Source organism: Clarias gariepinus, chromosome 10, assembly GCF_024256425.1.
Source record: "Clarias gariepinus isolate MV-2021 ecotype Netherlands chromosome 10, CGAR_prim_01v2, whole genome shotgun sequence".
In the NCBI taxonomy this organism is placed as follows: domain Eukaryota; kingdom Metazoa; phylum Chordata; class Actinopteri; order Siluriformes; family Clariidae; genus Clarias; species Clarias gariepinus.
The window spans coordinates 22,249,377-22,266,548 of NC_071109.1; the positions used below are offsets into that span (position 1 = coordinate 22,249,377).

Sequence of the window (17,172 nt, forward strand, 5' to 3'; positions counted from 1 at the left end):
AGTAAAAATCCTGCAATTTCATAAACACAATTGTATCCTTTTTATGTTCCTTAATGTGTGTAAATTTACACATAAGAAAACTAACTAATGTAAACTTTTACTTTTTACTTTTCATATAATTTGCAGGAACTATGAGTATCACTGTAAAAATTTTGTTAAACCCAGTCACTTTATATTTATTATATTATTTATATTTAAAAAAATATATATCGTGTATATATATATATATATATATATATATATATATATATATATATATATATATATATATATATATATATATACACGAGCAAAGCCAACGCAAACCCAAGAAAAAGGCTAAAAAATGTAGATCACAATTTCAACACTGGCAAATAAGAGAACAGGCTGTAAACTGTAAAACAACTTTCACCTTTTTAAAATCCGGTGAGGAAATACTGTATATTGTTCGATTTGCTATTCTAAGCAAAGGCATGTAGAATAATGTTATAAAAATAAATTTTGATGCCCCATAAATTGATTCTCGCTTTCAGAATAAAACAAATCTTTAATCCTGTATTTAACTGTAGTTCTCTGAACATTGGAAAACAATCATTCAGAGTTGTTTGTCATTTAATATTGGCACAAAGAACTAGGGGGAGTAAAAGGCAATAATAAAAGTCTTTTAGATTAGGGAGTCACTGATCGGGGAAGAAAGCACTTAATGTTCTATATGAGAAAAAACGGGCTGGAACGATAACTTTAAAGGTCAGGGAAGCTGAGGAGACTGAGATCTTTAGGTGGCGGTGATGCAACTTAGAGAACACCAACTAAAGATGCAGAGCAGGGCTAAGGGGAAACAATGTTGGGAAGAAAAAGTGTGTAGAAGTGCAGGATATAGCACAGGAAGAGGTTAGGAGACGTAGGTAGCATGAGAGGTTTTAAGGAAGGAGTGCAAAATCAGCTAAGAGGCTAGGAAGATGTGAGAATGAGAACTACAGTTGGTGGTATTTGTAACCTACTGGTTTCCAACCGCTGTTAAACAACAAAGAAGAAAATTAAGTATTGCCACCAGGTAGGGGAGAACATTTTGACTGGGTTCCAAGTAGTTGCAAGCACTACATGATATAATACATCATATTGTTAGAAGCTCTTGACATGTCCTGTATGTAACTGTGAACACAAAGAGGATATCCAGGGGGTTTTCACAGCATCAGTACATAATTTATTTCAGGGGTCGCTGCTAGAGAAATCACTGAATAGGTTGAGGCCCATTTCTGTTCACCAACAGGTGACAACAGAATTAAATAAGTCTAATGTATTTATTTAAATGAATGGAACAGTAGGCAGCATCATCAACTTCTATGTCATACTGTGGGCATGTCACAGTTGTTCATCATAAAATGTAACAGCAGGCAGCGTCATCATCAACTTTTATCTCATACTGTGAATGTGCCACAGGCGTTCCTCACTGTATGTAACGGCAGTGTGAGGAGCAGTAGGAAGTTAACGCACACTCCATTCGCAGGTAATGGTAGTACGCAGGCATCTGGATCTGCACACGGGCGGAGCTAAGATTAAACCTCTAGTTGGGAAATGGATAGTGAAATACCAACCAATGGAACTCTGTGGAATGCCTGTAAAGTGAGACCGGTGCGCATTGATTGCTCTTGTGCAGGAAATATATGCAGGAAGGTCTAATATGGTGGCAAGCTCCAAGAACCAGAGATAGTAGAAAGCAATGTTAAAAGTCTTTTAGAATGGGGAGTTACTGATCAGGGAAGGATTTAATGTTGTTTTTGAGAAAGACTGGACTGGAAAATCGCCTTTAACCTAAGGAGAGTGAGAGCTATAGGTAGCAGTGATGCGACCTACAGAACTTGAGCTAAAAATGCAGTGTGGTACTGTAGAGTTCCTACTGAGAGGAAACGTGTCAAGAAGAAAGAGTTTGTGGAAGTACCGGATAAAGCAGACGAAGAGGTCAAGACACAGGACAATTCAAGAAATGATCGACAGCATAACATGACAAGACATGATTTAAGGAAGACTGGACTTAAAGCGACCAGGAATATGAGGGAGAGTGAGACCTACGCTTGGCGTATGTAATGTGACCAGAGGGATTTCAACTGTCAATTGCTAGTCAACTGCTAATCAACAACGAAGAAGAAAAAATTATGTTGTAATATAAAAAAGAAAAATATGATAGTGTAAAAATTATGGTATAGTATATTATAGTGTATTCATTTATAAAATATACATTATATAAAATATTTATTATAATATATTTGTTTATAGTATATTAGTTATATCCGGTAATTTTATTGTGATGTCATCCTTGTGACGTCATCGTGCTTAGGCCTTAAAAATACAACTTTTAAAATGAAAAAAGATACATTTATATGAGTGTAAAATATAGTATTATTTCATTATTGTTGTAATTTATTTATAATTTTTTACAAATCTTTGGTCATTTATTTGTGTGGGAGGTACGACCCAGCTAACACAGTCCCGCTATGCTTGTGACGTCAGTGTGTAAGGTCTGAACTCTCCCATTAGAAACTAACTCCAATTAAAGAAGAAGATGCTTCCCAACCGAAGGCGGTGCAATCTTATTGTGCAGAAACAGGTTGGCTTTGAAGGTGAGCAAACAATCTAAGTAACTCTCCTAAAGTATTTAAGTTACAAAAGTACACTAATAAACGGTAAAACAAGTCAAATTAATCTGTTATTTGTTGTAAGAGCATAAAAATTAAAAACTAGTTTGGTTGCGGGTTGGGCTTTGAAAATAAATTTATAAAAAAAAAAGTCCACGGGTCGGCTTACTAACGTTAACTAGCCAAGCTTGTAAACGTGTTTTGCACTAGTTAACATGCTAAACATTTAAAAAGTGTTTGTTTATTAGTTAGTGGTTAGTTGTATGTAAATCAAGAGTGGAGCATGTGCCGTGATGTTAAGGATTAGATTTATTTCAGTTAAACTTTTTTAGCTTGATTAACACATTTCGTGTGTTTATATGGACTAAATTATGTTTTTGATAATGCTAAGATAACGTTATATTTTAGATTTAAAAAAAAGAACGAGCAAATTATTCCCAACGCCGTTAATTAGGTAGACTAGATGAGACCCGGAAGTGACCGCCCATTGGGTGTGACGATTAATGATGTTCCCCTGGAAACACTGGCTTTTGGAGTTGTGTACAGTGTTCGCCTGCACTGACCGACAGATAAGGTTTAACAGCGGGACTCGTTCAGGTCGTGTTTACGTAAAGTCGCTGAGCTTTTTTATTTCTGTTCAGAAGAAATAGCACTCGAGTCAAGCTGGCGGAGTTTTTAATCTCGGATAATGGCGGACTTTGGCCGCTACTACTATGGTGAGTCTCCGAACACACTGTGACTCTGTTTGGGTTTGTTGCTTCTTTAGGTTTGCATGAAGACCCTGCTGTAAGAGAAGTCTGGATCAGTAACTGTTCTGCGGGTAAAAACAAACAAAATCTTTCTCATGGTGATCATCTGTTTCCTGTTTTGCTGTTTTTAGATGATTTGGGTTTATGTAGTAAAGTTAGACTTAATGCATGAAGGGTTTGCGTACTTATGACTGCATCTAGTTTACATTTTGCATATTGTGATTCTGTGGCAAATTAGGAATTTGATTCTGGGAATCACATTGATTAACCTGACATTCATACAGAGGATTGTGATCTGTTTGGTTTAGATTTATTTCATAAACTCGTCTACTATTATGCAATAATTTAAACATACTTAGTAACATTTTAGCTAAAAAGTATTAAGATTCTCACTATACCAAGTACAGCAAAATGAGAGCAGTCCTTACAGTTTCAGTTATATAAGAGTTGCGATTTCTACTAATGTGAGAATATAAATGTATGTACATATACTGCTCAGAAAAATACAGGGAAGACCTAGTCACGGTTTGACTTAAAACATGCATACACATGAGAGGTGTTCAAGTCAATATACATACTCGCGCACACACACCAGATTTGTAATCAGGAGCCCTTTAAACTGTGATCTGTTTTATTTTTTATTTTATGACTCTTAAACTATTACACAATAATTTAAATGTGTTCAGTAATATTTTAGCTAACAATCATATAAGTTCTATTATGAATTTAGTAAATGATAACTGTGAGTTGTGCTTTCACTGCTAAAAAATATAATCACAACTCTCTGGCTTTGCCTCCCAGACCCATGGGGTACCCCAAAAACTGGTGTAAATATTACTAGCATGTATTATATAAAATCATGTACATCATTATCATACATTAATAATATTGTCTTTGGAAATTTGTTATTTGTTTGTTAACAGAATGAAAATTTTGCGTTCCCCTTACATTGTAATTCATTTACACCACTACTGTTTTTGCATCAAGTGTTTTTTTTTTCATTGCAATAACAGTTGCTTGACAACAGTCCTTGTTAGGGGTGTTACCATGGTAACCGTTCCCAAAGTTCTATCACTTTAAAGTAAGCTCTGAGTAAAAATAAAAATCAGTACACTGTAAGTCAAAATGTGTTGTGCATGAATGCAACATATAAACAGAAACTAATAATGTTCTGGAAATTATATAAATGTATATTTTTGTGCTCCAGAGCATAATGCCACAGGGGCTGGTCCTCAGTTCCGTAACCGTGATAGTCGTGGGCCGCCCAGGGGACATGTGCACGGTGGAAACGTACATAAGAGACTACGAGGAGCTCCCGCAGGAGGCTTTGGCCCTAGCAGGATTGTGCGAGAAGACAGAAATGTGAACATGAACAGTGGCCAGGGTGGGGCTTTCCGAGGGAGAATGTGAGTAAAAGCGCACATGTGTGTTTGTGTGAGCACACATTCTGTTATAATTTTTGAATAATGAGAGGAAAATTAGATTATTTAGATTATTAATTACTCTATTGCTCGTAAGTTTCAGCATTTAGTTGCTCAAAATGGATGCTATATTGAATACTGTGTACAAGCACATTTTTGATTGTCATTTTTTAACATTTTTGCATGGTGTAGTATTATTAAACTATCTTCGCTGGTTAAAACGTACGTTTAAAATCAATTCGAACGTTAAAAATGTTCCAGCTAGGACTGGGCAATTTATTAAAAATTAACTGAAACCCAATGTTTAGAACCTCAAATTGGGGGCAGTGGTAGGTCATCAAGTTAAGGCTGTGTGTTACTGATCAGCAGGTCAGTTCAGACGCCAGCTCCACCAAGCATCCACTGAAGGGCCCTTGAGCAAGGGCTCTTATGCCTATCTGCTCCAGGGATACTGTATCATAGCTGACCCCATGTTTTCACCCTAGGTTCCTAACATGCAAGGATATGTGAAAAAAAGAATTTCACTGTGCTGTAATGTATATGAGACAAATAAAGGCTTCTTCTTCTAATCAACGTCATCTTGTCAATTTTTTTTTAATTCTGTTGATACTTTCCCTACTATGTGTTCACATACTTTTTCCCCTTAAACATTACTGCACTAGTTTGCAGCATGGAAGCAACATGGACCCTTTCATTAGAAAAAAAAATCCCAATTGAGGTAAAATATTAAGTTAATTAAATATTTGTTTGAGGTCATAATGCCCAGCACTAGTTTCAGCACAATGAAGCACCATGAAGATATGGTGTGCTAACGTTCGACTGGCACAAAGCCCTGATTTCAACTTCACTAAACACCTTTGAGATTTACTGAAACACCAACTGCACCTATGGCCTTCTCACCCAACATCAGTATCTGCCATTACTAATGCTCCTGTGGCTAAATGTGGATATACTGGTTCCTGTATTTATGGTTCAGAATCTAGTGAAAAGCCTTCCCAGACAAATAGGGTTTATTATAACAGCAAAGGATGAATAAATATGAAAAATGGTGATGAGAATTCTCACATGGGACTGCTTGGTCAGGTTTCCACAAACTTTTTTGCCACGTAGAATATATGACATGGCTGCGAATGGATTGGTCTGGTTTCTTTCATGTAGCAACCCGTATGGCAGAGCCAACTGGAGAGGGACAGGCCAAATTGCTCGAGAGAGAAGAGGAGTTGTCATGAGATACCGGCAAGGAGTACGAAATCAGTTATCAGTCACCGCAGAAAGACAAGGAGGTGCACCAGTCTCAGGAAAATTCAAAACTTGGTACAAAATTACGGTATGGATAAAAAAGTAAAATTATGTTGAATACAAAAAATAAAATACTTCAGTTTTTTGCAAAGTCAATAGATTTTCAACAGTGGTTGCTCTTTAACAGATCCCTTTTGGCAAGAAATATGAGAAGAAGTGGCTTTTGACTGCTTTGCAGAATCTCTGCCCCATACCTTTTACTCCTGTACACGTGAGTAAACCCCGACTGGCTTAATAGTCCAGATCATGGTAAACTGTTATGTATACATAGCCGATGTGTAACAGTTTCATGTCTTTGTTTTTTGTTAATCGATATGTATAAAAGTATTCCGTGGAGGGACAAAAAGCACAGTTCTACGTAGAGGATGGGAACGCTGCCAGTGCGCTGTGCAACATCTCTCACAGGATCACAGACAGTGAAGGATATAAGGCATGATACAGTACTTGATTTTTAACTCTGTCCTACACCCCATTTTACATGTTTGTGTAGTTAAATGGTCTTCAGTCATTTTAGGTAACAGATAATTAAATTTTTAACATTAAGATAATAGCAGGGCAGTGTAGTGGTTAGCACTGTCGCCTTGCATCTCCAGGGTCCAGGTTCGATTCCTGGCCAGGCTCGATTCCCATCTCTGTGTTCATGGAGTTTGCATGTTCTCCCCGTGCTTGGTGGGTTTTCTCTGGGTACTCGCTGAGGTCCAAAGATACGCAGGTTAGGCTAATTGGCGTTCCCAAATTGCCCGTAGTGTGTGAATGAGTGTGTGTGTGTGTGTGCCCTGCGATGGATTGGCACCCTGTCTAGGTCATACACTGCCTCGTGCCCTAAGCCTCCTGGGATAGGCTCCAGGTCCCTGCGACCCTGAATACTGGATAAAGCGGTATAGAAGATGGGTGAATGAGTGAGTGAGTGAATTCCTATAGCAATTAATATTAATAAATGATTTATATTTTGCTTTGGTTCCCCGTTTAGGTTGTTGTGATCAAAAACCCCTGTCCTCCACCAGCCTTCCTCCAAAATGACCTGAAAGCCCTGGACCTTGAACACTTAAAGGTAAAACTTTATGCATGCAACGTAAAAAAAAAAAAAACATATAAAGAAAAGTGATTTAAAAACACACTGTATTCATAAATCTAATCATTTTCACAGCAATGCATGTCCAAGCGTTTTGATTCCTCAGAGCAGTTTCTTGACCTGAACAGTCTCCGCAGTGATCAAGGTACGTTCTCTTTTTACTTGACTAGCACCAGCTCACATTTGCCTCATGTTATTCTTTAGGTGTTAAAATGGTAAAATAAAAACTGATCAGCCACTACAAGTGTGTACCATGCGTGTAAAATGGATAATGGTTGACATGATGTCTTTTTTAGATCTGATCTCGAAGAACGTCACTGTGATTTTGAGCAGGAAGAGCTGCATGGAGGCTGTATTAAAGATTATTAAAGAGAATATTCCACAAGTAAGACTGCATTTCACAAACACTAATAAATTCTAAGTTAAATTTTGTATCTGATCTTTTTCCTTATAATGTATATGCTGTGAAACATATGGTACTTAACTAATGTAAGCTAGCTGTGACCTAAAAAAGAATATTATCATTAATGGCTAACTGATACACTTATGAGAAGCACATGCACATCTTGTCTCAAAGTATATTTATAGCAATGATATTTCATCAAAACATCAGAACTATTTTGTTTTGCATAGTTAATTGATTTATTTAGACTGTTGGATAATAATGTAAATTTGGAAATGAAATATGAAAAAAAAAAAAAGACGTTATATATATATATATATATATTACACACATATATACACTATATATATAAGAGTGTCTGCCTGGGTGAAATTTAAAAACAATCCTGCAAACACCTCTCTTGTATAATCATAATTTAACCCTGCAAACCCAGCAGTAGATGAATTAACAGTCTGTCTCTCGCTAATATGTTGTTTTTAGCTGACTGGTCTAAACCTAAGCAATAACAAGCTCTTCAAGCTGGATGACCTTACAGAGCTGGTGAATATAGCTCCCAACCTAAAGACTCTCAACCTGTCCCATAACGAGGTGATACTTTACAATTCAACACTGTCTTCCAATGATTCATTAAATCAGGATACATTAAGTTTTTTATTATTCCCACAAGTTGTCATTTCATTATGTACTTAAACATAATGAGTTAAGGCATGTGTTCTCATTTGAACTAAGATAAAATGAGTTTATGGTTTGTCTTGCTATGCTTCCGCTGTAGTTGAAATCTGAGCGTGAGCTGGACAAGCTGAAAAGCTTGAAGCTGACCGAGCTGTGGCTGGATCGCAATCCTCTGTGTGATTATTTCACAGACCAGGCAACATATATAAGGTCAGTGCTTTTGACTCTACAGCTGTATTGAACTAGGAAACAGTCAGAGATCTTTAAAAGGATAACCTTGTATATGTAAAAGTTTTCATTACTGAGATAAATGGGTTGGTGTATGAGTTCATAATCCTTCTTAAACACAATATATGATGGTATACTGTTATTATAATAAGGTAAGACTAAAGGGATGTATAGAAATATCTTGTGGGAAAATTCCTTACTGTTTAGACTAAATGTGACACGATATTTGAGTAAGAATGAGTGAAATTATACAAATAATAAGCAAAAACCTGTAGATAATTTTTATTCTTTAAATTACACTTGCACAATATACTACATTGCAGGCTTTTTCCCTTTGAGGCCTTTCTCTTGTTTTTGGAAAACTTTTCATGCCAGCATGTTTTTGGGAAACAGGGTAATTCTTCTGTAAAATCCCTAAGGTGTGTGTAAAAGCAGATTCATCCTGCAGCATAGGAAAAACACATCATGTTAACAGTTACACATAGTGTAATGAGATGAAGCAGTGCATAGTCATGTTGCACAGAATCAGGGTTTCATATTTCAGTTGGAGTAAAATTCAGCATACAAGACGGTGTCGAGTTGAAATATTAAACCTAATAATCATAGAATTAATACAATTTAGTGTCTAAAGCACTGTGACTGTCCAAACCTTTTGCTTTGAGGTACACATACTCTCCGTGCTGAATTAAACCAAGTCAGGCATGCTATAATTTTAAATACACACTTGTATTTATAATATAAACAAAAGAGTACTTATTAAAAACGAGGTTCAGTGACCACCTAAGGTCGCTGGTTTCTTTCTACAAGTATTTAAAACAACCATGGAACATAAACCTACTGTAGTTAGGAAAAAGAGAATCCTTTTTAATTAGACCTGGATTCTTTGCTGTTGGGAAAATAATAAAAAATTTCATATTTCATTTCAAAATATAAATTTGCATAATTTAGCTGTGTGCTTTCTTGAGTCATTTCTGCCCTGCAATTTCAATACAAAGTTGATCGCTTTTACTATGAAAAGCTATCTTAGTATTTAAATTCATCTAATTTTTACTTTTATTTCAAGACAGCTGAATGATTTTATATTACAATATATACATTTTCAACCCTCTATTTGGATACAAATATTGGCAAAACAAAAGGGCAATGTTATATTTTAATGTTGATGTCTCGTTTTATTTATCCCACCATCATGTTCCTCCTCAAACCACATCAGTGCTGTTGGCCAGTTGAGAGGGCTGGTTAGCCAATGACGGGTAAGATCCCACCTTTTGCACCTGGGACAACCTAAGGCAGGCACAGTCGTGATAACTGGCCAGAAAAAAATGAGGAATGGATGAAATCCACTGGAAGGATAAATTAAATGTGGAAGAGAGTAAAAGTTAAACCACACTGGTTTAACCAGGAAATAATAAAAACTAGACTATTAAACACACACTGTCAATAGCAAATGTATCTACCGATTTACTTTGGGGAAAAAGCAACAAGCATTCATTAAAATGCTGCTCCCATCTAGGCAATAAAAATTTACTCATGTCTTTTAAGACATGCCAGAATTTTGTGCCGTATTGTGGCTAAATATTCCACAGCATTCCTGCAATTACATAAAAGCTCGCAGGGATTCTCCAAAAAGAATTGCATCGTTATTAAAGAGGAAAAATGAATGAGTGTTAAAATAGTCATTTGCAGCAAACTGCAGATTACAACTTAAAGGTTTTTCCTTTTGCTTTATTTGAAACACAGCTAAAGCCTAAATATCGCGTTAGTAATGCACTGAAATTTTAAAGAATGATTGAATAGCTAGGAGGTCAAATTTATGGCATGAATTTCTGTCCTTGCATGCCTGTACAGTATCTGCTTCTAAATAAATATTCAAAATGATTAAATTGCATATTTATACTGTGTTTGACATACTGTACCACCTGCCTTTCATCAGAGGCTCTGGGTTTTAGTGTTTCTCCACATATTTTGGGGGTAAGTGAACTCTGGGTTTTAACTTTATTGCAATGTAGCAAAATGGGGAATGTATTATATAATCAAAAATTTAAAGCTAATTTAACTTTAAACTCTAGCGAGAGTTTAAAGTTAAATTATTCTTAAGCCTGTGATAAAGAAATTTTGCCTTTTAAATATAAGGTCCAAGAGTGGTTAGCACTGTGGACACAAACCTACGTGTTTCAATTTCCACCTCGGGTCTGTGTGCGTGGAGTTTGCATGTTCTTCCTGTGCTTGGTGGGTTCCTTTAAATTTTTAATACAACCAGTGTTTTCTATAATAGTAGCGCTTTAAATTACTGCTTTTTATCACCAACCTTTTAGAGCAAACTTGTTTCCAACTTCCAGCAGAACGAATACTTATATATCGATCCGTACATTTATTTTTGAAGGTCTGGTTTTTAGTCTTTTTTTTTTTTTTTTTTTTGAGTAAACCATGCTCTGTTCTGTCATACTTTTGGTTCTATATATTTCGCAAACTCTTATCACGTTGATCGGCTCTGTTGAGTGAAACATATATCCATGCCCAGCTCAAGGGAAAAAAAGTGCTAGATTACTGGTATGTTAATTATTCTCGTTTATCAGAAAAGCATCAGGGTCCAGACAGAACTGTTACTCAGTCCAGGTCCGGACCGCCGTCCGCCATTTAGTGATGCCTGCTATGAAGGTTAAGCAGTACAGAAAATGAATGCGAGGGTTTGAAGTTATTGGTTTCTTCTGCTCTTTATGATTGTTAAAATATATTGTATGTTCATTGTGTGTGTGACTGTTGTGCAAGTGTAAAGGCTTAAACTATAACATTCTTATGCTGTGTTGTCTTTCCTTTTCGTGTCGACAGCGCTATTTGTGGACGATTCCCAAGACTCATCAAACTGGTTAGAGCTTTATTATGGTTTCTCTTTTCCTCAGGTTTACCTTCCCTTCTTCCTATTTAAAGTCACTTTGCTGGTAACTATTAAAAAGTTACTCTGTGAGAGGAAAATGTAACTCATGTAGTTAACTGACTTGAACCTAATGCTTGCATTCTTCATTTTCTTTTTATGAAGGACGGCCACAGTCTTCCTGCGCCGATTGGTTTTGATGTTGAACCGCACACTACAGTCCCTTCTTGTAAAGTGTGTCATTATGCATTTGAAAAGAATTTGCACTAATATATATACAATTCTGTGTTTTAATGCCATGCTTATGTCTTTCCGCATCAGGGCAGCTACTTTGTTTCGGGTGATGTCAAGGAATTCATTTTGCGTTTTCTGCAACAGTAAGTCCACATGCACCTCTCAAATTTTAGGATTAGTTACAGTGGGGTTTTTTCCAAGTCTGTCTCTAATCAAAATGAAGATGTATGTAAGTACATTACAATAGGTCTTGGTTGTCATAAACCTTCCTGCTCTTCACAAAAACTGTGATGTGTTTCACAGCAAGTACAATGTAAGTAATTGGAGCTTAATTTCACAACCCTCATACAATGCAGAAATGGACATACACTACTATAGCTTTATGGCTACGTCCGGTTAGTCATTTGTACTAAATACAGTATAATTCTACTGAAAGCTGGAATTCATTTTCCACAGGGTACAAGGGTTTTGGAATGCATTGTAATCCCTGTGCTGTAATTCTGGGTGACAAACTTCACAGATGGTATGCAGAGCAGAAAGATTTATAAGAAGCAAGACACATTGTTATTTCATATGTCCATGTTTTATTATAAATGTTGAATAACATCCTCTATTAAAGAAATGTTTAAAAAAAATTTAAAGCGTTAAAAGAAAAGCGTTCATGTATGCAAGCAATTATTTATGTTACAGAAGAAAAATCTGAATGAGTTTAGAATCTGTAGACTTTATGGGTCAGAAAATTGCATCCTTACTTTAAATAAGTGATTACTGCATTGCCATACAATTGTCCATTATACCACCTCTAACAGAATCACTCTCTGTTTTGTTATAGATTCTACAGCATATATGACTCAGGAAACAGACAGCCTCTGCTGGACGCATATCATGATGGGGCATGTTTCTCCCTCAGCCTTCCCTCTTCCAAGTACATCTTTTTTTTTAACTTTCTGTTCATTATTTTGGTATTCATAGAACATAATGAATCATGAAGTACAGGAATAAACGTAGCAAACACAACTATGAAGGCTTTATCTTTTGAAGAACTTAAGATATCAAATTATGGAGACATAACTATAAAAATGACTGTACATATCAATTGTCCATCCAATGCTCTTAGTCTTTTTGCGAATGCTGGAAGTCATATATTTCTTCTTTCCCTCACTAACTCTCAGCGTCCTTCCCATCACAGGTCTAACTTGGGGGAATATCAAAATCACGATCACAACATTACACAAATAAAAGACCCAGGCAAGTATTTATAAAAAGCAAGTGAAGTAAAGTTTATAGTTTACTTAATTAATAATTTTAGTTATGTCCTTATACTGTATTCTACTTTATTCTACTTCTGAATAATTTAAGCTACAAACTGAGGAAAAAACTTTGATGAAAAACTCTGAAACGTCACTGCTTTTGATCTTCTTGACAGCAATGCGGTTCCGTGTATTGAAGCACACGCGACTGAATGTAGTGGCCTTTCTAAATGAACTGCCCAAAACTCAGCATGACCTATCATCTTTTATTGTGGATGTAAACACATGCACAGTGAGTTCTCATACAAATTGTATTTTATGCATCTATGTATAACTGTTGGCTTGTCACACAACTTAATTCTTATTACAGCTATTGCTTGTATCTCCATAGCAAACATTACTGGTGTTTACAGTCAGTGGATTGTTCAAGGACAGTAAGTATTGAACGTTTCCCAAAGATTTAAACTTTCTATGTTATTTAGAAAGCTGTTATATACATTTTATTATCCGCGTAAAATATATTATTCGCACTTTGGCTGTAGAATTTATTTATTTTTTATTTTTAGAAAAGACAAGTACATACTTTTTCGACATAATCTCCTGGCTTTTCAATACACTTTGTCCATCTGCTTTGTCAACAAGCTTCTGTATTCCCTCATTAAAAATGTTTTAATGAGTTGTGAGCCATGAATGCATTGCTGTCTTCACTTCTTCATCAGAAGTGAATCATTATTCTTGTAGGGCAGCTTTCAGGGGACCAAACAGGAGAAAGTCAGAAGGAGCAATATCATAGGACTATAGGAAGAACGTGCATTGTCATGCAAGATCACAACACCCTTAATACAGCAGTGCTCTTCATTCAAATCGAAGTTTAGGCTTCAGGTCCACTAAAAGCATCTTACAGTCATGAGTACTGTCAGTTCATTTTCCTGATAATGTTCCAGTACTGGCCCCTGAAAATCCCAGAAAACTGTAAGCATCAATTTACCAGCTGATAAATGACTATTGAACTTTTTCTCAGCTGCCGAGTTAGGATGTTTCCATTCTATTCTCTGCCGTTTACTCGAAGGCTCATAGTGCTGAATTCATGTCTCGTCACCAGTGATGATTCTCTTTAAGAAACTTTGACATTCCTCAGAGTATTAAAATGCTTCTGTTTATGCTCTTTTGTGAGTTGCTTCAGCTCCAGGTACACTATCAGACCACCAAAAAAAAAATCACTGCACACTGCTTTTCTTTTACAAACAAATCACAAGTAGGACATCTATTTTTGCTTGCACCACAGTTGGAAATAAAGTGATGTAACACATTTACACCTGCACAGCAGTAACAGGGGAGGCAGTAGCCTTGAACAGAAAGCACTGATGAGACAGCGAGGCCTAAAGAAGTTTTATTATAACCAGAGTGCGGTTATATTTGATATATATTTTATATATATTTGACTCACCCTCGTATAACAGGTGGCCCAAATGTTTGGATCCACAGGCAGGTGAAATTGAATGTTTTTTTCTTTATCTCAGAACTGAGATGGTAACAACAGTAAAAGATTGAATACACAAGTTGCTGCCGAATTTTACATGATTTACTTGTTTTCCTATGGATCCGGGCCTTTAGGTCACCCTCTGTTTGTTTATATGTAGATGTGTTTTTCTATATATATGTATACTGTTTTTTTCTATTTTTCTTAGTTGACATCAAGTCAAAAGAATCTACTCGTGCCTTCTCCCGTGTCTTTGTTGGAGTTCCAGCCATGAATAATGGGTAGGGAAAAACAGTCTGTTTTACTGACATTTACTTATTAAAATAACTGGTGACCAAGTGATAAATTCAAGTTATTTTACCGTACCATTGCCCAGAAAATTGACATAGCTGTAGCATAGCATGTATCAATGTTGTTTCCCAGGTCCCAAGTTCTATCCTTATCTTGCTTTACAGTCTTCTTTCAGATTTCTTTAATTTCCTCCCTCCTCCCAAATCCATGACAGAAGTTGAGTTGCCTAACATAAATTAACCCTTAGGGTGAATGTGGTTATAAATGAAAGTGTGTATGGTGACCTGTGAGCACCTTGCATCCCATCTAAGGTGCATTACCACACACAGATATACACATGCAGGCTCCAGATTCGATAATGTTCTAGTGGTTACTGGGATTGAGTATGACAAGTTAGATAGCTAATTTAGACTTAACACAATAAGTGAACAAATGCAATTTTATGTTTCGATTTCAGCAGCCTGTTGAATTTAGTATTCTTAGCCACAAAGGACAAATATTTGTCCACTCCTGGTACAAGTTTTATCTTGTTTTTTTTGTAAGCATCCAAATGTAGTTTTAATACACGTGTTATGTGTTTTTGTCTTATAGGATCTGTTTAGTCAATGATGCCCTATTTGTAAGGAACGCCACCACTGAAGAGATCTGCCGTGCATTCGCCACAGCTGCACCGACCCCGTCCAGCAGCCCTGTATCCACCCACTCTCCCACCCAGCTGGAGATGATCACTACCTTCTCCCAGAAATCTCAGATGGATCTTGAGTGGTCCCAAAGGCAAGTGGAGATCTTAATAAAAATATATTATGTATATATAGCAGCTGAAACATACTTGTGGCAGTGAACAGAACGGGCAGGCATTACCTGCTCAAAAGTACATAAAATAAACAAGAAATACATATTAACTTTTTATAATATGGTATAATATTTTGATTTTTGATTTCGTTTCATAACAGAACGTTAGTATCTAGTAACGCTGCATTTACAGTCTCTCAGTACACCGCTCTCACAGTAAAAGAATAAACGGGTACAGGAGCAGTTAGCACAAAAGAGAACTGTCCACTACTAGTCAAGCGATTGCAGATGGCATCGTTCTTCCGTTCTTCAGATTTTTAAAAAGGGTGGGCAAGTGTACTTTGTCAACCCGTCCAAGTACACTTTTATGTGTGTGGGGGGGAAATTATAATTATGATTAATGCAACTTTGGGATTGATAAGCCAAGCAGATTATCTAGAGAAAAAAAAGACAAACAATTAGGCTTTCAAATCTTTAATGCCTATTTTTAATGTCATTTATTTTTGTCTCAGGTGGCTGCAACAGCATGACTGGGACTTCAACAGAGCTTTTCAGCTCTTCACAAACCTCCAGGTGAGACTTAATGTTTTAGTCATACCACTTATACAACAGAATTTATATGAAAGGTAATATAATAGTAATATAATTGCATGATAAATGTGTTGTATTCAGTTATTGTGTTTATGATGTGTTTCTATTTTGCAACAGGCTCAGGGGATGGAACCTAATATGGCAAGAACCTAATAGTTCTCCATTTCACAAAGGAGATTGCTGTGTTTAGAAAGAAACATTGTTTTCCCATTATTTAATTGTTTTATATTTTTTGGTGTTTGTGTTTCTTAATGTTGTTATAGTTGAATTATTATTACTATTGTATTATAGGCTGGACTAAGAATTAAACATTAAGGACACTTCTGTTTTCTCTTACCATTGTGTATTTATTTTGTGTCCGTTCAGGACAGCACAAACCTTGTTAGATAAACCATTAAAACAGTAATAAAATTGTGGTTATTGTATATCCCATGGCTTAAAGGTCTCAGGCACTGTACCATAATTCTGTTTTCCGATACAAAAATAGATCATTAAACAAACAGATTTATAAGTTTTTCCCAATGCTTTTGCTCTCTCTCTCTCTCTGATGGGGTTATTTTGTTTTTTCAGCCCAATGATAGCCGCCTTCGCGTGCATAGACACCTCATGTTAATTTGCATGAACAGCTACCAAGTGCATTGTTCTCTTATTTATGAGCCCTAAAATGTTTGTTTGTTTGTGAAAATGGCTGTACTTTCTGAATAGTTAATTTCACACTTTTGTCAAACCTCTGAAACTAAAGCTAAAAATAGTGACTCATGGTCTTCACACATATAGTGACAGTTCATTCATTTATTCATTCATCTTCTATGCTGCTTATCATTGTACACGGTCACATGGAGCTGAAAGCCTTTTCCAGGAAACTTGGGGCAAAAGGACAGGGTGCCCATCTATCGCAGGGCACACATGTACATGCCACAAACTGACACTCATTTTCCACACTATGAGCAATTTGGAAACTCTGCATGTGTTTGCACCTGGGGAAACTGGAGTACCTGGAGGAAACCCACCAAGCACGGGGAGAACATGCAAACTCCTCACACCAACCCAAGCCGGTAATCAAAACCTTGACTCTGGGGGCAGGGCCACAGTGACACCTATCTTGAGTGTTCATTTAAAATTTAGTGTGGCCATGTAAAGAGGCCAAATGGCAAAATAAAATAAAAAAATTCCTTTCTAAATCTATGGAGCTAATTGTGTCTGTGT

At 36.3% G+C, this 17,172-nt stretch overlaps 1 protein-coding gene across 2 annotated transcripts; it reads left to right on the forward strand.

The window, feature by feature from the left end:
• The first annotated feature begins 2,486 nt into the window (after positions 1–2,486).
• Positions 2,487–17,105, forward strand: nxf1a (nuclear RNA export factor 1a). Of its 2 annotated transcripts, XM_053506284.1 has the most exons (22): positions 2,487–2,597; positions 3,379–3,432; positions 4,569–4,767; positions 5,941–6,109; positions 6,209–6,292; positions 6,407–6,511; positions 7,052–7,132; positions 7,229–7,298; positions 7,450–7,538; positions 8,037–8,144; positions 8,329–8,438; positions 11,286–11,322; positions 11,494–11,562; positions 11,650–11,705; positions 12,395–12,487; positions 12,752–12,810; positions 12,989–13,104; positions 13,204–13,246; positions 14,501–14,573; positions 15,175–15,357; positions 15,888–15,948; positions 16,084–17,105. In XM_053506284.1, exons 1-22 carry the CDS (start codon positions 2,540–2,542, stop codon positions 16,117–16,119), a joined length of 1,953 nt encoding a protein of 650 aa, XP_053362259.1. In that variant the 5' UTR covers positions 2,487–2,539; the 3' UTR covers positions 16,120–17,105. The 2 variants fall into 2 exon arrangements, with proteins under 2 accessions (XP_053362259.1, XP_053362260.1); XM_053506285.1 differs by lacking the exons at positions 2,487–2,597; positions 3,379–3,432 and adding an exon at positions 3,121–3,328 and having other exon boundaries at positions 16,084–17,104.
• Positions 17,106–17,172: the final 67 nt, after the last annotated feature.

What these genes read in the sequence shown, in the direction of transcription:
- nxf1a (XM_053506284.1), top strand. Translation starts at nt 2,540, where the DNA reads ATGCTTCCCAACCGAAGGCGGTGCAATCTTATTGTGCAGAAACAGGTT. An exon ending in AAACTTGGTACAAAATTACG is followed by an intron (nt 6,110 to 6,208) that starts GTATGGATAAAA and finishes GCTCTTTAACAG; the next exon opens with ATCCCTTTTGGCAAGAAATA. An exon ending in CAGTGGATTGTTCAAGGACA is followed by an intron (nt 13,247 to 14,500) that starts GTAAGTATTGAA and finishes TATTTTTCTTAG; the next exon opens with TTGACATCAAGTCAAAAGAA.